The following is a 25,274-nucleotide window of genomic DNA, read 5'->3' as shown; positions in this document are numbered from 1 at the left end:
CTTAAATTCAATAAAAAGAACCCTGTTAAATAAGATTGATAACATTGTTCTGGACTACAATATAGTAGAGATCATTAGGTCATTGCTATAATATACATCTCAAAGTTGTGCTAAATGAAAATATGAGCAGATGGCAAACTTAGAAAAATAGTCTACCCCTAGGAAACCTTCTGACCCTGTTTCTATTTAACATTTATACGAGAGACCATATAATATTGGGCGTTCAGCGGGAACTTAAATGTTTGTTTACGGTTGCGATCTTAGTATTGCTCTAAAAGGAAAGACATTGGCATATATAAAGTCAATCATGAAAGAAGATTTAATCATTATGTCAACCTGTTACAATCAGAACTCAGTGTGTATATTCTATCTCAACACGGATCTGGCGCATGTAAAACTAAACGTATCCTGCGTGGGACAATACTTGGAACATACTGACAGATACAGACCAAGTGATAAATGAGGAAGTCGTCAGAAAAATGAAAAAGAAACGAGAGATACTGACACCTCGAAAGTTACATACTCTGGGCTAATTAGCAAAATTCATGGAAAAGTTATTTACCAGCAATTTTATTGCTGGAATCGAATTATAAGATCCTATATATTAATAATATAGGTATGCAAAGTCCGCAGATAATGTGCTACTTTTTTTATAAACAAAATGGCGCCCGAAAATCGTGTTTTTTTCAATTTTTGCTCTATAACTCCAACGACTTTAACTTTACACCAAAAACACCCAAATAAAAATTCACCGCAATTAAATTCTGCATAGAGATAAGTTTTTCCCGATTTGCTCCGACGAAAATTTTCCTCGAAAAATGCGGGTTTTCCCAACAAAATCTCTAATTTTCAAATATAGTTTTAGGTAAGTAATTATTAATCAATAATTAAATAACTTAGTGAGACCAAAGCTTTCTTGGTATAGATTGTAATTCCAGAAGCCGATGAAAATTAAACGAACATTTTAGCAACAATTCAATTGTTAATTAACAATTTACGATCCCAATAATAACCAAAATAATCATGATACATTGATCAAACTTATAAAGAGTATAAAGATGAGATGCTTATTTAATATTTTATCGACAAAATATAAATTTTTCGTTTTTTTGCATAATCTTTAAATTTTGAAAAAAAAATAGTTATAATACGCTGGTCTAATTAGTAAAGTACAAAGAAAGGTTCTTTACCAGCAATTTTATTACTGCAATCGAATATTATGATCCTATATATTAATAATATAGCTATGCAAAGTCCGCAGATAGTGTGCTACTTTTTTTATTAACAAAATGGCGCCCCCAAATCGTGTTGTTTTCAATTATTGGTCTATAACTCCGAAGATTTTAACTTTACGCCAAAAACACTAAAATAAAAATTCACCCCAATTTAATTCTACATAGAGCCATGTTTTTCCCGATTTGCTCCGACGAAAATTTTCCTCGTAAAATGTGGGTTTTCCCAACAAAATCTCGAATTTCCAAACAAATTTTTTGGGCAAGTAATTATGTATCAATAATTAAATAACTTGGTGAAATAAAAGCTTTCTTGGTATACATTATAACTGCAGAACCCGGTGAAAATTAAACAAATATGTTAGCAACAATTCAATTGTTAATTAACAATTTACAGTCGCAATAACAACTAAAATAATCATGAAACATTGATTAAACTTAGAAAGATTATAAAGATGTGATGCCTATTTAATATTTTGTCGACAAAATATAAATTTTTCATTTTTTTGCATAATCTTTAAATGTTTAACAAAAATAGTTATAAACAAATTAACATTTCTCAGAAATTGTTTATTATATTATAATTTAAAAAAATGATTAAAATGCGTATTTCAAAGGTCTTAAAAACGAATGTTTTAATATTTTTTTCCAACCATTTGCAAAAAAGTTATGAAACAGCAAAATAAACATACGATTACTCCGTTTTTTATAATTTGTTTTAATTGTTTCAAAGCTTAAAAATTGGTTTATGGTACAAACTAATTACTCTCAAAAAGTATCAAACATTAGTTCAATGGTTATATATTAATCAAAGATTAAAAATGTTTTTTTTTGTAATTTTTAGCGCGAAAACAGGCTTGATACAGAGCCGAAGCTTAATTTTATTTATTAACTACCGTACGTCGCGGGCGGTTGTCGCTTCAAGTGAAAATGTTATTAGCTACGGTACTGTATTAGTCTGCTTTCGCGCGTGTAAATTACAAAAAAATATATTTATAATCTTAAATTAAAATGTAACCATTAAACTAATAATCGATATTTTTTGTAAGTAATTAGCTTGTACTTTAAACTCACTTTTACGCTTTGAAAGAATTAAAAAAAATTATAAACAACATAGTAATCGTATGTTTATTTTGCTATTTCATAACTTTTTTGAAAATGGTTGCAAAAAAGTTTTAAAGCATTCATTTTCAAGATCTTTGAAATACGCGTTTTACCTATTTTTTAAAATTAGAGTATAATAAAAACTTTCTGAGAAATGTTAATTTGTTGATAACTATTTTTTTTTAAACATTTAAAGATTATTCAAAAAAATTAAAAATTTATATTTTGTTGACAAAATATTAAATAAGCATCTTATATTTATAAGATTTCAAAGTTTTAACAGTGTATCATAATTATTTTGGTTATTATTGCGACCGTAAATTATTAATTAACAATTGAATTGTTGCTAAAATATTCGTTTAATTTTCACCGGCTTCTGAAACTATAATCTAAGCCAATAAAACTTTTATGTCACCGAGTTATTTAACTATTGGTAGATAATTTCCTATCTAAAACTTTATTTGAAATTTAAAGATTTTGTTGGGAAAACCCGCATTTTCCGAGGAAAATTTTCGTAGGAGCAGATCGGGAAAAACATGTCTATATGCAGAATTTAATTTCGGTGAATTTTTATTAGGGTGTTTTTGGTGTAGAGTTAAAATGTTCGGAGTTATGGAGCAAAAATTGAAAAAAACACGATTTGGGGGCGCCATTTTGTTAATAAAAAAAGTAGCACACTATCTGCGGACTTTGCATACCTATATTATTAATATATATAATCATAAGCATCGACTCCAGCAATAAAATTGCTGGTAAATAACTTTTCCCAAAAATACCCTATTCTCCGATAATCAGCCCAGACTAACAATACTTCGGATAGATTATCCAAGATAAATCCAGATATACCCTTCCTAAACCGTACTGCAAGGAAAATAATTTGAAAAGAAAGGTCCAGGAAGAAGAAAAACATCATGGCTGACGTACTTCATAACCTGATCGAGTATTGCTTCTCGGGTGCCTGTACCTTTCACAATATCTACTCCGTATGGATTTACAGGCATATCAATGACAATTTTTCGTAGTTTTTATAAGCGTACCAATGAGAATTGTACCTTTAAGGGGTATGCGCAAAATTAGCCTTAGGGGTAGGCCACAGTAATCAAACTTAGAGCGCTTAGAGCGCCCACAGAAGAAAAGAACGTTCACTACTTGCACTGTCTCACAGAGACAGGTTTAGAAAGGAAGGAAATCAGAAGGACAGGCGTCACATATGTCATAGAGCGAATAGAATGGCTAAAGTGGAATTGGGCGGGCCATGTCTTCTTCTAAAAGTGCCTATCTTCTGGAGATGTTGGCGACCACATTGACCCATCTTATTCTATTTACGGCAGCTCGAAATAGATCAGTTGACGTTAGACCAGTCCACTTCCTAAGATTGGCCAGCCAGGATATACGTCTACGTCCAGGGCCTCTCCTGCCCTCAATCTTACCTTGTAGAATCAACTGCAGCAGTCGGTATTTTTCATTACGCATAATGTGGCCGAAGTAAGCCAATTTTCTGTTCAATTTTCAATCATGCTTCTTTTGCCCCTTTTATTTCTCTTAGTATACTCTTATGCAACTTTTTGTATTCATTGTCATTTCTACCTTTTAATTTCCTTCGCTCTTCCATCATCTGCAATATTTTATCTGTCATCCATTCTTGCTTCTTTTCTCTTTTTGATTTAAGATATTCATGCGAAAGTGTGTTGATAGATGTCTTCATTTCGTTCCATTGTTCTTCTACGCCACTAGGAGGGTCTTCAACTATTTTCGCAAAATTCTTATTAATCTCTGGTTTTACTTTTTCCTGGATGCTATTTTCCTTCAGTAGTTTTATATCTATCTTGGGTCTTACTTTCTTTTGAATTATTTTGAGTCGTATGTTGATATTTGCAACTAACAGACTATGATCTGAGAAGATATCGGCGCCTGGATATGTTTTTGTTGAGGTGACAGAATTTCTAAACCTTTTGCTTATGTTAATAAAATCAATTTGGTTTCTTGTGATTTTCCCTGGGGTATCACCGGGTGCTTTCCATGTATAAAGCCTTCTTGGATGTAATTTAAAGAATGTGTTCATTACAACCATATCCGTCTCTTGGCAGAATTGTATCAGTCTTTCTCCTCTTTCGTTTCTTGTGCCAAGACCATATGACCCCACAACATTCTCGACTGTACCTTGTCCTATTTTGGCGTTGAAATCGCCCATGATGATAGTTATCTCATGTTTTTTTGTCAGCTGTAGAGAGTTTTCTAGAGTCTGGTAGAAATTTTCTATTTCTTCTTCGGTTGATTCGGATTTCGGTGCGTAGACCTGAATGATATTTATATTAGAGGGACTTGAATTAATCTTCAATAGTATAACTCTATCTGATATGGGCGTAAATCCTATTACTGCTTTGGCTATTTCCCTTTTTACTATCATCGCTACGCCATTTCTGTTTCTTGTTGTGTCATTTCCCGAATAATAGATATGGTGTTCACCTATAATTTGTATGCCAGAATTTGGCCATCGAACTTCACTGCATCCTAAAATATCTATGTTTAGGCGAGTCATTTCTTGAATAATATTTGCTGCCTTGCCTGCTTGATACATGCTTCGAATGTTCCACGTACCGATCTTTTTCACTTTTGGGACATTATTGGCTGACCGGGGGATTCTTAGCACCCTCTCCCCATTTAAGGGTTGCCCGGGACTGAGGGCCGTTTGTTTTGGGTTTTCAGCCATTGTGGTGTCCTGGGGATATCCTTATGGATCTTTAATGTGGTAGTCATCCCGTGGCTTTCCACATCTCAATGCCGTTGGCTAATTTAGCTCATCCGTCTTCGGAGTCAATTTCCCAGCTCCAGGGCAATGAAGTGCCCTACCAAATGTCGGTTCTTCCACCCGTAGCTGTTGACCAACAAATGGGAGATTACTTATACCGGTAATCGTTCGGTTAGTAGAGGGTGTAGTAGCAGGAAATATAGTGACCCGTCTACCTTCGGAAACCTAATCGCCATTCGGGGTCGGAAGAGACAAGAGTTAGCCAAGAGAGGCTCATAGGAAAGATTGAAAGACATTTCACTCAAGACAAGTTGAAAGAGAGTAAAATGTGAAGGCCCTTATGATCCGCCAGGTGCGTTTCATGATCCGCCAGGTGCGGGCCATGTAGCGAGAATAAAGAACGCGAGATACAGTGTGGAGACCACGAACAGAGAGAAGACGTAGAGGTAGACCACCTACACGATGAACAGACGACGTCAAAAGGGTTGCTGGGATTTGGTTCCACGAAGCCCAATCGACAGAACTGAAAGAAATTAGGGGAGGTCTATGTTCAACTTTGGTTTCAGAAGGCTGGATGATAATAATGCACTTTTAGGCCTAATGATTCCGAATTTTTCCATAAGTTTCAGTTGAACGTTAATATACATAATCGTATGAGCTGATATAGTTCTAAGATTTTAGGTTTTACATAAAGTCTTCTTGGGAATATAAAACATACCGAATTGCGTCAAGAAGTCCCATTCCAAGAATAGAATTACGAAAAAAACAGATAAATAAGTATCAAATAAATATACAGTGTGGAAGGCACTAATGGAATACAATTATTTCTGCCCTTGTTTAAAAAAATCATAAAAAATGCTGAGACCCGTCGACTTTAAAATAAAAATGTGCACTTTCTAAACATAAATTTAAATTTACAGGGTGATTCATGCAAGTCCAGCAGAGTCCAGAGCTTTATTTTTAATTGAGCACCCTGTATATTTTTATATTTTTAAAAGCTGCTTGACCACCTGATTTCAACGAACTATATCATGTAGGATGTATTATGAATAATACAGGGTGAAATTTTGAAATTTTAAAGTATGGACACCACTTACGGAATAAAATTGCTTGTGTCCTTATTTTAGAAAATTATAAAAAATGCTGGGACACGTCTACTTTTAAATTTAAAATTGCGGTTTACAAACCTAAATTTAAATATACATGGTGCTTCGCGCAAGTACAGCATAGTCCATGATATTTAGTTTTAACAGATCACCCTCTATATTTTTATTTTTTTAGAAGCTACTTTACAACCTCATCTCAAAAAAGTGTATCATGCAGGGTCCATTATGAATAATATAAGGTGAAAATTTTAAATTAATTATAAATTTCGTCAAGACCTCAAATACAAAACCCAATATATTTATACTTTTAGTTTAGAAAGTGTATGACTTTATTTAGCTAATTTATAAATATTACCAATATTTAACCTTCGGAGTACGAAGACTGGGTCAAGCGTGACCCGAAATTTACTTATTTCTTAATATTTTATGAAATAATTTTTTTACAAATCCGATTGATCGTAAGTTCTCCTTATTTGTTTCAATCTATTTTTTCGTATATAATTCGTGAACATGCAAATTACAGTTTTTCCTCTACGTAACATCTATAATGCCGGGTCACTCCTGACCCGGTCTTCGGATTTCGAAAAATATTTTTAATATGTTTGTAGGTACACGTAAATCGCAGCCGTCTCTGTTTACGGGTATACGTATTCAAATATATGGCCGGAGCGAATTTACCTATGCCCGTTTTCTGTAAGGTATTAAAATCTGGCCGCCGGAGCGAACTAGTATATACCCATGGGAAACCATCTTAAAAAATTTAAATACAATAATTTAGGATTATAATTGTTATGTTTGTTTGTTTTTTGTTGAATTAAAGATACTGTTTATTAATACTGACTATTTAAAACATCCTTATAAATAAAATGAGAATGGGTCACGCTTGACCCATCTTCGTAATCTAAGTAAGTCAAATAATCTCCGTACTCCGAAGGTTAAAGTATGCTAAATTATTAATTTCAAACTTTTATGTAGGTTTTTAATATCTTGACGAAAATTATACATAAATTTAAAATTTCACGTTGTATTATTCATAATAGGTCCTACATAATATACTTTTTTGATCTGACTTTGTTTAGACCAGTAAGGATCTGTTTTTATGTGGATGTGAGAGGTGGCATTCAGATTTTTGCGGATAAAGTTAGGTGATAACTTCGTTAATAATAATTAATTTATGCTCCTTCGCAAATATGCCCGGAATATTATTAAAGAAAATAAAATATTTAAAAATTTCAAAAAATTTCGTCTTTTTTTCTACTTTTTTTGCTTATAACTTTAAAACGATTGGTTTTGGAACAAAGTCGTATATAAGTCGAACAAAGATAATGAAAAATGTCTTAATTTATCACCCTTGCTGCAGAATAGCAATAAATATAAAATAAGGGGCAAAACAAGTCTGTCTTTATTCAATGATTTTCCATCACTTAGGTTACACTTGGAACCTTCCTAATTCGCTTAGGAAATTTTTGTAATGTTCTAAAACCGTACATAAAATTTCATTAAAATTGGCTTACTAGATTTTGAATAATAATTTTGCAATCTAATTTTTTTTAAAAAATTAAAATTTTTTAAAATCTTGCACAACAAAAACTAGAACATACAAAAATTTGTCAATTTTTTTACATATAAAGAACCACTCCACCTATCTAATACACTTTACAGAATTGAAATCGGATTATTTAAGCAGCCTCAGCAATGTTTTAAAGTTATAAACAATTTTTTGGCCTATAAACAAATTAGTGCTGTGGCCAGGAGGATGTGCTACGGGCTCCTTTATTTAGATGGACTTACCCAAGATTTTTATGTATTTTTTGACCCGTAGAACACGATTTTTTTGGATAACAGTTGATCCGGATGTCGATAAGCTTGTTATAAACAAAGAAGTTGAGGAATTACATAACATCGATTTTTCGCAAAATTATAATATATTTTTTTTGTATTTCTTGGGTAATTCTAAGCAAAAAATGTTCTTACAAGTTTTTTCGTAGGATGCATAGTTTTCGAGATAAACGCAGTGGAACTTTCAAAAAATCGAAAAATTGCAATTTTTGAACGCGAATAAATTTGACTAAAAAAAAATAGCAATTCTGCTGAGAGCATTTGAAAGTTTAAGTCAAATTATACCGGTTTTCATTATTTGCATTGCATTTTTGTTCAGAAAGATTTTTTAAAATTTTAACTTTTTTAAAAACATTTAGATTGCAAATTTATTATGCAAAATCTACCTATTAGATTGATTTTAATGATATTTGGTACACGGTCTAAGTATGTTACAAAGAATTTCCTAAGCGAATTACTAAGGTTCTAAGTGCCACCAAAGTGGTTAAAAACATTGAATAACAACAGGCGTATTTTGCCCCCTTATTTTGTATTTAATTGCAGAAAAGGTAATACGTTAAGACATTTTTGACTAGTCGTATATCATACAAAATTCAATTATCTTTATTTTATTTCTCTACGACTTTGTTCCAAAACGAACCGTTTTAAAGTTATAAGCAAAGAAAGCAGAAAAAATCGACGTTTTTCGAAATTTTTAAATATTTTAATTTTTTTATTAATGTTCCGGGCATATTTGAGAAGGAGCATAAGTCAATTATTATTACTGAAGGTGTCACCTAACTTTATCTGCAAAAATCCGAATGCCACCTCTCACATCCAAAAATAGACGTTTTTTCACAGATCCTTACTGGTCTAGTTTAGCAGATTCTAAAAATATAAAAATATACACGATGTTTCATTAAAATTAAAGATCATGGACTATGCCAGACTTGCGTGAGTCACTCTGTATATTTAAATTTTTGTTTAAACAGTGCATATTTGAATTTAAAAGTTGACATATCTTAGCGTTTTTTATAATTTTCTAAAATAAGGACACAAACAATTTTATTCCATAAGTGGTTTCCACACACTATAATTTCAAAATTTCACCCTGTATTATTCATAGTATACCATAATATGATGTAGTTCGATGAAATCGGGTTGTTAAGTAGCTTTTAAAAATATAAAAATATATAGGATGTTCCATTAAAAATAAAGCTTATGGACTATGCTAGACTTACGTGAATCACCCTGTACAATCAAATTTAGGTTTAAAAGCGTATATTTATATTTAAAAATGGACGAGTCTTAGCGTTTTTTAAAATTCTTTAAAACAAGGACAGAAATAATTTTATTCCATAAGTGCCTTCCACCCTGTATAAAGTACCCTCCAATGTCATAAAACGTTACACCATTCGAACGTATTTAATAAGTTTACGTAATTACAAATTTATTTTTAACTAAAAACGTCTTCAATTTAATAATCTAATTAAATTAAATTAAACTCCCCTAAAGTATCAACGACCTTTTCCATTCGTGTAAATCCATCTCGTGACAGGCAAATTGAGACAAGAAATCGTTCCAGCGATTAAATACGCTTTCCAATTAGAGAGTAACACTTATCATTAACACTCACCTCGTTACCAGATAGGTCTGCACTAAAGTCGAGCTGCTGGTGTCATTTCCGTGGCGTACGACAGGCAAAATGTGAGTTTTTAACATGGTCTGTGTCGTGCTGAAGGTTTCCGTGAGCGTTTCGAGAGGTGGCGTTTCCATATCCGAGGCGAGGTAGAGAGGCGGCAATGTAGCAATGCTGGAATCCAAGAAATTGTTATCTTTGGCGTAATTGCTCGATGTCGCCAGGATGTTCTCTGTAAGGGGCTCGGTCGGTTTTGGTGTAGGGTCGACGGTGCGCTCTAAGCTCTTTTCGAAAGTCGATGTTACGGTTACATACCGAGTGTTTTTGACGTTGCCAATCTGTAAAAGGTTTAAAAAATAATAATTATTTTTATATAATTACTAACTAAATAAAATAAAAATAAACAATTTTTTGTTTTGATTCAATTCGAGGATCTTATCATCCTCTGACACGTGTTTCTAGTTTTACCTGTTATCAAAGAGGCTTTGTAAGAAGACTGAGTCAAAACGCACCGACTGGTTGGTAAATATGTTTAAAACACTAGAAAGTCGGAGGGGCCAATTTGGCCCCTGTTGCGATTTGAAATTATTGTAGTTTTTTTAGTTGACGTAATAATAATTTCATATTTTATGACTTTTAATATTTCGATACAAAGACTTATAGGTCTGGATTCCGCGTATGAAAAAAAAGTTGATTAATAGCAAGCTGAAAATTTGTTAATAGCTTAAGGGTGTCTAGTCGGATAAACTTTGATATATAGGAAATGGATATCCCCAAATGGGAATTATAATGAGTGCAATACGTAGAATATGTCAAATGACAGGAATTATGACAGGTGATAAATAGCAGTCTGATATTTGCCATCGCCATCGTCTTGAAGTTACTTTTGTAGTATAAAGACGCGTCATTTGGTCCTCTACACCCACAATAATTGTATCTTTGTGTTTACTTGTGTTCACCAACAATTTTATCTTTATTACGCACATGATCAGTACCAGTATAAGGGTAATCACTTACAATAAACAAACATAAATATAATTTTACCCATCCGAGAGGAATTTGAAAGAAAGGCTCGTCGAATTTCCCAGAAAACTATAATAACTTACACAGGACCAATTTGGCCCCTTTAGACTTCTATGGTAGATTTGTTGGTTGTAGAAAAACCACTTAATAAATTTAGTAAACAATACTTTTTTGTGCTAAATAATAGGTCTGGATCCCGCGTATGAAATAAAAGTTGATTAATAGCAAACTGGAAATTTGTTAATAGCTTAAGGGTGTCTCGTCGGACAAACTTTGATATATGGGAACACTGGAACAGGGGCAGTTTTAATTGTGGAACAGGTTAAAAATTTGGAACGGTCAGATCACGAAAACGGCACATTTATTTTGTCCGACAGAACAGACTTAAGCTCTCCGATCAGAGATTAAACTCTCATGCAAAAATCAGATTGCTATTTATCACCTGTCATAATTCCTGTCATTTAATATATTCTACATGTTCCACTCATTAAAACGCCCATTTGGTGATAAATAGCAGTCTGATTTTTGCATGAGAGTTTTAGCTCTGTTCGGAGAGTTTAAGTCTGTTCTGTCGGACAAAACAAATGTGCCGTTTTCGTGGTCTGACCGTTCCAAATTTTTAACCTGTTTCACAATTAAAACTGCCCCTGTTCCAGTGTTCCCATATATCAAAGTTTGTCCGACGAGACACCCTTAAGCTATTAACAAATTTCCAGCTTGCTATTAATCAACTTTTTTTTCATACGCGGGATCCAGACCTATTATTTAGCACAAATTGTTTACTAAATTTATTAAGTGGTTTTTCTACAACCAACAAATCTACCATAGAAGTCTAAAGGGGCCAAATTGGCCTTGTGTAAGTTATTATAGTTTTCTGGGAAATTCGACGAGCCTTTCTTTCAAATTCCTCTCGGATGGGTAAAATTATATTTATGTTTGTTTATTGTAAGTGATTATCCTTATACTGGTACTGATCATGTGCGTAATAAAGATAAAATTGTTGGTGAACACAAGTAAACACAAAGATACAATTATTGTGGGTGTAGAGGACCAAATGACGCGTCTTTATACTACAAAAGTAACTTCAAGGCGATGGCCTATGTACGTGTTTTATAATACTCTTGACTTGGAAGCAATAAATGCATGGATTATTTATAAAGAAATAAGTGGAATTAGACTCAGTCTTTGTAAGTTTATTCTTCGGCTGTGTGAAGAATTATGGGCCCCATACCTTGCCTCCCGAAATCTAGAACTACGCCTAGCATCATCAGGTCTACCAACAACTATCACTGTTACTATCCAAAAACGACAAAAATATAAGTTGAAAATATTGTGTAAAGGAAATCATACTTCCAATCATTGCCGCGGCTATAACAAGGCAATGTGTGGCAAATATCAAAAACTGCCAACTGTATGGTGTTTGATAGGCAGCGAATGTGTTAAACAATGAAAGTAAAAAATAGAATCAGATTCTATCGTCTAGAGTAGATTTAATTTCTTTAAACTGAGTTTTAATTGATTAAAGAACGTGGGGCCAAAATGATCCCTTCCGGCTTTCTAGGTAGGTAAGCTAAGCCCGACTTTCTAGTGTCAAATATTATACCGGACTATGCTTTTAGCGACCTCTAACGGGGAAATATGAAGTGAGTGTCGATAACGATTCAGTAAACTGTTGAACCAGGTATAACCATGCCATCGCGCATCGGGCGATGCTAGCAAAATATTACACCAACGCATCTGCAATTTACCCGTCTAAACGGCTATCATTTTGTACTCTGTACCGAGTATAGTGTGAAACAGAATAAAAATACACGGTTACGTTTTTATTCGATTCGTGTCTCTTGCTAGCCTCTGACACGTATTTCTACGTTTACAAGTTATCAAAGAGACTTTGTAAGAATACTGAATTGAATCAAAATGCACCAACTGGTTGGTAGATATTTAAACAGGGAGCAGTCGCGCTCACTTCTGTAACGTAAGTAGTCGCACGTAGAGAAAAAATCTCACAATTAAATAGGAATTTAAATCAAATTTCTGTTTTTTAATATTTTTATTTACTTTACGAATTTAAATCAAATTCCTATTTTATAATATTTTTATTTACGTGCTATGTTAAAAACATCTATTTCTAACGATTTTGAAGTTAACTAGTTCTTACCAAAGCCATAAATTACACAAAAAAATTAAAAAATAAAAAAAAATAAAAAAATTCCTACGCATTACTACGATCTTCCTCGAGGCACTTACGAGTGGAAAGCAATATTAAAAAAATTTTTCATTAAGTTATCACAGAAAAGGACAAAATGTGAGATTTTTTCTCACGGCGCGACTGCTTACGTTACAGAAGTGAGAGTATCCTTTTGTATACCAGAATTTTTAAATTCTAATTTAAGTATTATACCAGAGTCTGCTTTTAGCGCCCTCTAAAGAGGAAAGATGAAGTGAGTGTCGATAACGATTCAAGTAAACTGTTAACCTAGGTATAACCATACCATCGCGCATTGGGTGATGCTAGGAAAATATTCCACCAACACATCGGAAATTTACCTCTCTAAATCGCTCTCATTGTGTACCCTGTACCGAGTATATTATAGGCCTTGGGCCCGCATATACAATTATTATTTATGACCACACCGTTGAAACTTTTTGTACTTGTTATTTGGGTGGAGTCGGACAAATTTTGAGCTTGGCGCATTATGGTAGTGGGGCGTTTGTCTGTCAAGCGGTGACGAAGTTGTCAACTTTATGCAAGAAAAAAATTTATTACCACATTGGTCATTCTATTTTAATCAATGGATTTTATCATATAAACAACGAAAACAATTTTGTCGGACAAAAATATTGGGGCATATGACGCGTCGGACACGCTAAATATGTCAAATTTATGAAAATAATAAATTTATTACCACATGGATAATTTTAACGGTATCTACCATAAAACATTTTTACAATAATGTGGTAACCTTGTCGGACAATTTTCACGGGGCATATGCGCAGTCGGACGCGCCGAAGATGTCAATTTCCTGAAATTTTTTTATTTACAACCATTTTTCCGACAACATTAGTAGGTTATAAGTAATTATATTCTTAATCAAAAAATCAAAGTGTCGGACAAAAATATTGGGGCAACTCGACAGTCGGACAAAAAATATAATTTTTATTAGTAAAGTATACTTTCAAATTATGCTGGGTTCGTGCATCCCTTATCTTTACAACCATTTTTCCGACAAAAGTAGTAGGTTACAAGTAATTATATTCTTAAACAAAAAATGTAATTGTCTGACAAAAATGTTGGGGCAAACGAACAGAAAACTTAATTCTTTTAGGCTATCGACGAGGAGGTATTATCAAAAAAAAATTTAAAACAGTGTTTCTCGGTTACTTTGAATCGATTTAGCTGAAAATTGGTGCACACACTAAGTAAAGCATTTAAAAGGGTATGACGTAGATCGGAACCCAAAATTTTCTTAAAAAATTTTCCGACAAGAGGGAAAATTTTAGAAAAATTGTGATTTGATAATTTGTGTATATACTCCTTGAACAACGACAAACATCGTTCTGTATTTTTTCTCGAATTAAAAAAAAAATTTTCAGCACATGTACCTATCAGGTTATAAGTAGTTATATTCCAAATCAAAAAATCTAAGTGCCCGTCATAAATAGTGGGGCACATCCAAAGTCGGACAAAAAATTTAATTTTTATTAATAAACTATACTTTTAAATTATTCTGGGTTCGTGCATCCCTTATCTTTACAACCATTTTTCCGACAAAAGTAGTAGGATACAAGTAATTATACTCTTAAACAAAAAATGTAATTGTCTGACAAAAATGTTGGGGCAAACGAACAGGAAACTTAATTCTTTTAGGCTATGGACGAGGAGGTATTATCCAAAAATATTTTAAAACAGTTTTTCTCGGTTATTTTTGAATCGATTTAGCTGAATATTGGTACACACACTAAGTAAAACATTTAAAAGGGTATGACGTAGAGCTGTACCCAAAATTTTTCCAAAAAAATTTCGGACAAAAGGGAAAATTTTAGAAAAATTGTGATCTGATATTTGCGTACATACTCCTTGAACAACGACAAACATCGTTCTGTAGTTTTTTTTTCCAATTAAAAAAAATTTCCGACACAAGTATCGTGTTATAAGTAGTTATATTCTAAATCAAAAAATCTAAGTGTCCGACAAAAATATTGGGTCAAATCCAAAGTCGGACAAAAAATTTAATTTTTATTAATAAACTGTCTTTTAAACAATACTGGGTTCGTGCAACCCTTACCTTTAAAACCATTTTTCCGACAACATTAGTAGGTTATAAGTAATTATATTCTTAATAAAAAAATCAAAGTGTCGGACAAAAATATTGGGGCAACTCGACAGTCGGACACAAAATTTAATTTTTATTAGTAAAGTATACTTTCAAATTATGCTGGGTTCGTGCATCCCTTATCTTTACAACCATTTTTCCGACAAAAGTAGTAGGTTACAAGTAATTATATTCTTAAACAAAAAATGTAATTGTCTGACAAAAATGTTGGGGCAAACGAACAGAAAACTTAATTCTTTTAGGCTATCAACGAGGAGGTATTATCAAAAAAAAAATTTAAAACAGTGTTTCTCGGTTACTTTTGAATCGATTTAGCTGAAAATTGGTACACACGCTAAGTAAAGCATTTAAAAGGGTATGACGTAGATCGGAACCCAAAATTTTCTTAAAAAATTTTCCGACAAGAGGGAAAATTTTAGAAAAATTGTGATCTGATAATTTGTGTACATACTCCTTGAACAACGACAAACATCGTTCTGTATTTTTTTCTCGAATTAAAAAAAAATTTCAGCACATGTATCAGGTTATAAGTAGTTATATTCCAAATCAAAAAATCTAAGTGTCCGACAAAAATATTGGGGCAAATCCAAAGTCAGACAAAAAATTTAATTTTTATTGATAAACTATACTTTTAAATTATGCTGGGTTCGTGTATCCCTTATTTTTACAACCATTTTTCCGACAAAGGTAGTAAGCTACAAGTAATTATATTCTTAAACAAAAAATGTAATTGTTTGACAAAAATCTTGGGGCAAACGAACAGAAAACTTAATTCTTTTAGGCTATCGACGAGAAAGTAATATCAAAAAATTTTAAAAGAGTTATCTCGGTTATTTTTGAATCGATTTAGCTCAAAATTGGTACACACACTAAGTAAAATATTTAAAAGGGTATGTCGTAGAGCTGTACCCAAAATTGTCTTAAAAAATTTTCCGACAAGAGGGAAAATTTTAGAAAAATTGTGATCTGATATTTGCTTACATACTCCTTGAACAACGACAAACATCGTTCTGTAGTTTTTTTTTCAATTAAAAAAAATTGCCGACACAAGTATCAGGTTATAAGTAGTTATATTCCAAATCAAAAAATCTAAGTGTCCGACAAAAATATTGGGGCAAATCCAAAGTCAGACAAAAAATTTAATTTTTATTGATAAACTATACTTTTAAATTATGCTGGGTTCGTGTATCCCTTATCTTTAAAACCATTTTTCCGACAAAGGTAGTAAGTTACAAGTAATTATATTCTTAAACAAAAAATGTAATTGGTTGACAAAAATCTTGGGGCAAACGAACAGAAAACTTACTAACTTACTACTTTGTAACTTACTACTTTGTCGGAAAAATGGTTGTAAATATAAGCGATGCACGAACCCAGCATGATTTAAAAGTATAGTTTATTAAATTTAGTAATGAAACACAGACTTACTCACAATCATTTATTATAGTTATTAATATTTATTATAGTTTATTAATAAACATTAAATTTTTTATCCGACTTTGGATTTGCCCCAATATTTTTGTCGGACACTTAGATTTTTTGATTTGGAATATAACTACTTATAACCTGATACTTGTGTCGGAAATTTTTTTTTTCAAGAAAAAAACTACACAACGATGTTTGTCGTTGTTCAAGGAGTATGTAAGCAAATATCAGATCACAATTTTTCTAAAATTTTCCCTCTTGTCGGAAAATTTTTTAAAAAAATTTTGGGTACAGCTCTACGTCATACCCTTCTCAATGTTTTACTTAATGTGTGTACCAATTTTGAGCTAAATCGATTCAAAAATAACCGAGAAAACTCTTTTAAAATTTTTTGATATTACTTTCTCGTCGATAGCCTAAAAGAATTAAGTTTTCTGTTCGTTTGCCCCAAGATTTTTGTCAAACAATTACATTTTTTGTTTAAGAATATAATTACTTGTAACTTACTACCTTTGTCGGAAAAATGGTTGTAAAGATAAGGGATACACGAACCCAGCATAATTTAAAAGTATGGTTTATCAATAAAAATTAAATTTTTTGTCCGACTTTGGATTTGCCCCAATATTTTTGTCGCACACTTAGATTTTTTGATTTGGAATATAACTACTTATAACCTGATACTTGTGTCGGAAATTTTTTTTTATTTCGAGAATAAAAACTACAGAACGATATTTGTCGTTGTTCAAGGAGTATGTACGCAAATATCAGATCACAATTTTTCTAAAATTTTCCCTCTTGTCCGAAATTTTTTTGGGAAAATTTTGGGTACAACTCTACGTCATACCCTTTTAAATTTTTTACTTAGTGTGACCAATTTTCAGCTAAATCGATTCAAAAATAACCGAGAAAAACTGTTTTAAAATGTTTTTGGATAATACCTCCTCGTCCATAGCCTAAAAGAATTAAGTTTCCTGTTCGTTTGCCCCAACATTTTTGTCAGACAATTAAATTTTTTGTTTAAGAGTATAATTACTTGTATCCTACTACTTTTGTCGGAAAAATGGTTGTAAAGATAAGGGATGCACGAACCCAGAATAGTTTAAAAGTATATTAATAAAAATTAAATTTTTTGTCCGACTTTGGATGTGCCCCACTATTTAGGTCGGGCACTTACATTTTTTGATTTGGAATATAACTACTTATAACCTGATACATGTGCTGAAAATTTTTTTTTAATTCGAGAAAAAAATACAGAACGATGTTTGTCGTTGTTCAAGGAGTATGTACAAAAATTATCAGATCACAATTTTTCTAAAATTTTCCTTCTTGTCGGAAAATTTTTTAAGAAAATTTTGGGTTCCGATCTACGTCATACCCTTTTAAATGCTTTACTTAGCGTGTGTACCAATTTTCAGCTAAATCGATTCAAAAGTAACCGAGAAACACTGTTTTAAATTTTTTTTTTGATAATACCTCCTCGTCGATAGCCTAAAAGAATTAAGTTTTCTGTTCGTTTGCCCCAACATTTTTGTCAGACAATTACATTTTTTGTTTAAGAATATAATTACTTGTAACCTACTACATTTGTCGGAAAAATGGTTGTAAAGATAAGGGATGCACGAACCCAGCATAGTTTGAAAGTATACTTTACTAATAAAAATTAAATTTTTTGTCCGACTGTCGAGTTGCCCCAATATTTCGGACACTTAGATTTTTTGATTTAGAATATAACTACTTATAACACGATACTTGTGTCGGAAATTTTTTTTAATTGGAAAAAAAAACTACAGAACGATGTTTGTCGTTGTTCAAGGAGTATGTACGCAAATATCAGATCACAATTTTTCTAAAATTTTCCCTTTTGTCCGAAATTTTTTTGGAAAAATTTTGGGTACAGCTCTACGTCATACCCTTTTAAATGTTTTACTTAGTGTGTGTACCAATATTCAGCTAAATCGATTCAAAAATAACCGAGAAAAACTGTTTTAAAATATTTTTGGATAATACCTCCTCGTCCATAGCCTAAAAGAATTAAGTTTCCTGTTCGTTTGCCCCAACATTTTTGTCAGACAATTACATTTTTTGTTTAAGAGTATAATTACTTGTATCCTACTACTTTTGTCGGAAAATGGTTGTAAAGATAAGGGATGCACGAACCCAGAATAATTTAAAAGTATAGTTTATTAATAAAAATTAAATTTTTTGTCCGACTTTGGATGTGCCCCACTATTTATGACGGGCACTTAGATTTTTTGATTTGGAATATAACTACTTATAACCTGATAGGTACATGTGCTGAAAATTTTTTTTTTAATTCGAGAAAAAATACAGAACGATGTTTGTCGTTGTTCAAGGAGTATATACACAAATTATCAGATCACAATTTTTCTAAAATTTTCCCTCTTGTCGGAAAATTTTTTAAGAAAATTTTGGGTTCCGATCTACGTCATACCCTTTTAAATGCTTTACTTAGTGTGTGCACCAATTTTCAGCTAAATCGATTCAAAAGTAACCGAGAAACACTGTTTTAAATTTTTTTTTGATAATACCTCCTCGTCGATAGCCTAAAAGAATTAAGTTTTCTGTTCGTTTGCCCCAACATTTTTGTCAGACAATTACATTTTTTGTTTAAGAATATAATTACTTGTAACCTACTACTTTTGTCGGAAAAATGGTTGTAAAGATAAGGGATGCACGAACCCAGCATAATTTGAAAGTATACTTTACTAATAAAAATTAAATTTTTTGTCCGACTGTCGAGTTGCCCCAATATTTTTGTCCGACACTTTGATTTTTTGATTAAGAATATAATTACTTATAACCTACTAATGTTGTCGGAAAAATGGTTGTAAATAAAAAAATTTCAGGAAATTGACATCTTCGGCGCGTCCGACTGCGCATATGCCCCGTGAAAATTGTCCGACAAGGTTACCACATTATTGTAAAAATGTTTTATGGTAGATACCGTTAAAATTATCCATGTGGTAATAAATTTATTATTTTCATAAATTTGACATATTTTTTGGGTGTAACTACAATGATATTATGCTAAAAATGATGGTGTATCGCATATTTAAAATGCGTTTATCTCGAAAACGGTTGAGTTTAGGAAGATGAAAGAAGTATACCTTTTTTAAGTAAAACTAATAGGAAAATAAAAATTTTAATGTCAAAATTATACAGAGTGAGGGATAAAAAAAATTGAACGTAATAAATGAGTGCTGAAAGGCATATGTGGCGCCCTCTGGGCAATGCATAATTTTTGGTAAGGAATTTAGATTTCTCGACTCAAGAAACCCCCAGATATAAAATTTCATGTTGTTATCTCATACCTATCAGGAAATATTCAATAATAAATAAAAAAAAAGTTTTATTTTGACACCCTGTATCTCGGCTATTATAAACTTTGTACTAAGGTAAGTTAGCTTAAATCGGCCTATTTTAACCTCAGGAACCTGAGGTTAAGCTATGGCCCATTCTTTACCAAACACCCTGTATGCATAAAAATTACTTTTTCTTTTAATTGTACCAAAACGCCCCATTATTTTTGTCCGACAAGTGATCCAATATGCGTTACACATGTAAAAGAACAGTACAAAATAAAAATGACATCTGTGGTAATAAATAAAAAATTTTCAGGAAATTGACATATTCGGCGCGTCCGACTGCGCATATGCCCCGTGAAAATTGTCCGACAAGGTTACCACATTATTGTAAAAAGGTTTTATGATAGATACCGTTAACATTATCGATGTGGTAATAAATTTATTATTTTCATAAATTTGACATATTTAGCGTGTCCGACGCGTCATATGCCCCAATATTTTTGTCCGACAAAATTGTCTTCGTTGTTTATATGATAAAATCCATTGATTAAAATAGAATGACCAATGTGGTAATAAATTTTTTTCTTGCATAAAATTGACAACTTCGTCACCGCTTGACAGACAAACGCCCCACTACCATAATGCGCCAAGCTCAAAATTTGTCCGACTCCACCCAAATAACAAGTACAAAAAGTTTCAACGGTGTGGTCATAAATAATAATTGTATATGCGGGCCCAAGGCCTATTAGTTCTTAGGCCCCCATATAAAATTATTATTTATGACCACACCGTTGAAACTTTTTGTACTTGTTATTTGGGTGGAGTCGGACAAATTTCGAGCTTAGCGCATCATGGCAGTGGGGCGTTTGTCTGTCAAGCGGTCACGAAGTTGTCAATTTTATGCAAGAAAAAAATTTATAACCACATTGGTCATTTTATTTTAGTCAATGGTTTTTATCATATAAACAGCGAAAATAATTTTGTCGGACAAAAATATTGGGGCATATGACGCGTCGGACACGCTAAATATGTCAAATTTATGAAAATAATAAATTTATTACCACATTGCTAATTTTATCAGAATATATCATAAAACATTTTTACAATAATGTGGTAACCTTGTCGGACAATTTTCACGGGGCATATGCGTAGTCGGACGCGCCGAAGATATCAATTTCCTGAACATTTTTTATTTATTACCACAGATGTCATTTTTATTTTGTGCTGTTCTTTTACATGTGTAATGCATATTGGATCACTTGTCGGACAAAAATAATGGGGCGTTTTGGAGATACAAGGTGTCAAAGTTAAACTTTTTTTTATTTATTATTGAATATTTCCTGACAGGTATGAGATAACAACATGAAATTTGGTATGTGGAGACTTTTTGGATCGAGGAAACTAAATTTCCTACCAAAAATTATGCATTGCCCAGAGGGCACCACATACGCCTTTCAGCACTTATTTATTACGTTCAATTTTTTTATCCCTCACTCTGTATAATTTTGACATTAAAATTTTTATTTTCCTATTAGTTTTACTTAAAAAAGGTATACTTCTTTCATCTCCCTAAACTCAACCGTTTTCGAGATAAACGCATTTTAAATCTGCGATACACCATCATTTTTAGCATAATATAATTGTAGTTACACCCGAAAAATAACTTAAAACCATAAAATTATCCAAAAATGTATCGCAAATTTCTTCAAATGGAATTTGCGATGCAATGACATAAATTTAAGAACTGGCACAATTATTATGGTATTAAATTATTTTTCGGGTGTAACTACAATGATATTATGCTAAAAATGATGGTGTATCGCAGATTTAAAATGCGTTTATCTCGAAAACGGTTGAGTTTAGGGAGATCAAAGAAGTATACCTTTTTTAAGTAAAACTAATAGGAAAATAAAAATTTTAATGTCAAAATTATACAGAGTGAGGTATAAAAAAATTGAACGTAATAAATGAGTGCTGAAAGGCGTATGTGGCGCCCTCTGGGCAATACATAATTTTTGGTAGGGAATTTAGTTTTCTCGATCCAAAAACCCCCACATACCAAATTTCATGTTGTAATCTCATACCTGTCAGGAAATATTCAATAATAAATAAAAAAAAGTTTAACTTTGACATCCTGTATCTCGGTTATTATAAACTTTGTACTAAGATAAGTTTAAATCTAAGCTAACTAACTAAGCTTAAATCGGTCTATTTTTACCTCAGGAACCTGACGTTAAGCTATGGCCCATTATTTACCAAATTTTACCTGTATATAAATTAACTGAAATTGAATGTATTGTTTCTCGATTCCACGTTAAGATATATATGGTCGCCGTTCTATGATTATCTCTCAAATGATCTAGTGTCCATCGAATGTACACTAGAGTTTTTTTCTATTCGAAATAGAATAAAAAAATTATTTAATGGCCGGTAAATGAACTCGTATTGCTCTATTTTTAAATAAATCTATATAAATTTAGCGTCGCAACCACTACAACTACATAAACCATTTCGGCGATAATGGTCAAATTGATTATACTTTTGGAACTAGATACCTTCTAATCGGTATTACCGATTTTGATCACTAAATATGAGTTTGAAACGTATTGAGAAGTAGTGTCTGATGCATCCAAGGTCAAGTAGGATAACTGAAGGTATTATAGGACTATTGAGCTTGAAAAACCGGTTTTTCTATAGGAAATAGATTTGATCACACTTATGAAGGCTATAACTTAAAAATTCGAATTTTCCCAAATAGAGGTATACACCGATAGACGGATCTGGAGTCCTCCTTAGTTGTTGGCGCAATTTGTAGGTTGAAATTTTGAGTAATTGTCTAAAAACCAAAATTTTCAGTTTAGTTTTTCGGTTTTTCAGCTGTACTGAGCCGTGTGTATCTCTGATGCTAACCACTTAAGCACTATTTGAAAGCTTAACTCAACGCTATTAATTTGGTGTACTTTCGGTTTTCCTGTCTCTCCTTGAACCTAAGATATATACCCCCAAAAAATATGCCGTTTTGTACCTACCAAGTCCTATAGCTGGCTTATGGGTGGTCGAAAGTCACAAGCTATACCGGTTCTGAATCGGCCCTGACCCCCTCTTAAAACATAGAAAAGAAATTCAGAACGTTATAACTTTTCCACAAACATACACACAAACATACAAAACATTTTCCCCTTTTTAAATAGAAATTGAATAAAATTTCTGAGATCGGTAACTTTTGAATGGTATATACAATTTTCAAAATGGCAATGGGATAAGACAGGGAGATTCCCTGAGTCCTCTGTTGGTCAACCTGATCATGGACAAAATAATAAAAAAAGTAAGAACAAAAAAAGGATACCAAATGGGAGAAAAACCACTTAAAATAATCTGCTATGCAGACGACGCAATACTAATCTCTCAAAGTGAAGATGATTTTCAACGTATGCTGCACGAATTTAATATAACCGCTAGAAAATTTAACATTTTAATTTCCCCAAAAAAGACTAAGTGCATGGTTACAACAGTAGATCTAATAAGGTGTAAATTAGAGCTGGAGGGTCCAATAATAGAACAAATCATGGAGTTTAAATATCTAGGCATCACACTATGCAACTACGGAAAGCTTGAAACAAAAGTGGAAGATCAGATGAATAAAGCAAACAGAGCCGCAGGTTGCCTGGATGAAACAATATGGAGAAATAAAAACATCAGAAAAGAAGTGAAAGGCAGAATTTACAAAAGAGTCATCAGACCAATAATGACATACGCGGCAGAAACACAACCTGATACAGAAAGGACAAAAAAAGCTATAGAAACAGCAGAGATGAAAACATTGCGAAAAATCAATGGTAAGACGCTGTGGGATAGAGCTAGAAGTGTAGATATATGAAGGGGATGCAAGGTGGACAACATTAATAACTGGATGAAAAGCAGAAGAGTAGAATGGAACGACCACATAAGCCGAATGGCAAAAAATAGAGTAGTAAGAACGGAGAGAGACGGTTCCCCAATAGGAAGACGATCAGTGGGAACACCACGAAAAAGATGGAATGACAACTTACTGGAGGCACATTGAAAAACAGACAGAGTAATGTCTATATAAAAAGAAGAAGAAGAGAAGAATTTTCAAAATTAAACATGCGTTGGAAAGGTAATGTTCAGTACATAAGAAGCCGTAAAATCGGACTTAAATTTTCGAAATTTTTGGGAGTTTTGGGGACGAGAACGAAAAACAGACCCTAAATGGGAATGGCCGTAACATCCACACCCTTGTACCAAAATGGATGGTTGACATATTTCTCTTTTCCTATATTTTAAGATTGGATTTGGCCCAATTTTTTCAATTCAGTCACATTTAAAAAATCGAAAATTTCTTGTATAATATAGTGTCGCATGTACGGGAACAGCCGTTCTCTGGGATATACAAAAAAAAAATAAGCATCAAGGAGACCAAAGCGAATAGACAATTTTTCTCGGTTAGATCTACATAGATCAAACTGAAAATTTGTAGAAATACTCCTTATAATGTTTATAAGGACGTAACGTAGAGAACATTGCAAAATTTTAGAAAAATTTTCCGAAATTTGCCCTCTTATCGGAAAATCTTTTTGGAAAATTTTGGGTACAACTCACCGTCATGCCCTTTTAAGTGTTGTACATAGCGTATGTACCAATTTATAGCTAAATCGATTCAAAAGAAACCGAGAAACACTGTTTTAAATTTTTTTTTGATAATACCTCCTCCTCGCTAGCCTAAAAGACTTAAGCTTTCTGTTCGTTTGCCCCAACATTTTTATTAGACAATTAGATTTTTTGTTCAAGAATATAATTACTTGTAACTTACTGCCTTTGTCGGAAAAATGGTTTTAAAGATAAGGGATGCGCGAAACCCAGAGTTTAAAAGTATAATTTATTAATAAAAATTAAATTTTTTGTCCGACTTTGGATTTGACCCAATATTTTTGTCGGACACATAGATTTTTTGATTTAGAATATAATTACTCATAACCTGATACTTGTGTCAGAATTTTTTTTTTAATTGAAGAAAAAAAACTACAGAACGATATTTGTCGTTGTTCAAAGAGTATGTATTCAAATATCAGATCAAAATTTTTCTAAAATTATCCCTCTTGTCGGAAAATTTTTTAAGAAAATTTTTGGTACAGCTCTACGTTATACCCTTTTAACTGTTTTACTTAGAGTGTGTACCAATTTTCAGCTATATCGATTTAAAAATAACCGAGAAAAACTGTTTTAAAATTTTTTTTTGATAATACCTCCTCCTCGATAGCCTAAAAGAATTAAGTTTTCTGTTCGTTTGCCCCAACATTTTTGTCAGACAATTACATTTTTTGTTTAAGAATATAATTACTTGTAACTTACTACCTTTGTCGGAAAAATGGTTGTAAAGATAAGGGATACACGAACCCAGCATAGTTTAAAAGTATAGTTTATCAATAAAAATTAAATTTTTTGTCCGACTTTGGATTTGCCCCAATATTTTTGTAGGGCCCTTAGATTTTTTGATTTG

General features: G+C 32.4%; 1 protein-coding gene across 1 annotated transcript in view; it reads right to left on the bottom strand.

Moving 5' to 3' along the window:
- Positions 1-25,274, bottom strand: part of LOC114339971 (uncharacterized) — a 1,137,809-nt gene that overhangs the window by 27,908 nt on the left and 1,084,627 nt on the right. Inside the window, exon 16 of the mRNA XM_050651968.1 lies at positions 9,646-9,986. Within this exon, the coding sequence (XP_050507925.1) occupies positions 9,646-9,986 (341 nt within the window). The remainder of the gene's footprint in view (positions 1-9,645; positions 9,987-25,274) is intronic.

Source organism: Diabrotica virgifera, chromosome 5 (genome assembly GCF_917563875.1).
Source record: "Diabrotica virgifera virgifera chromosome 5, PGI_DIABVI_V3a".
Taxonomy (NCBI): Eukaryota; Metazoa; Arthropoda; class Insecta; order Coleoptera; family Chrysomelidae; genus Diabrotica; species Diabrotica virgifera.
Note: the sequence above shows the minus strand (reverse complement) of the source record. Positions and strands in the feature narration are given on the sequence as shown.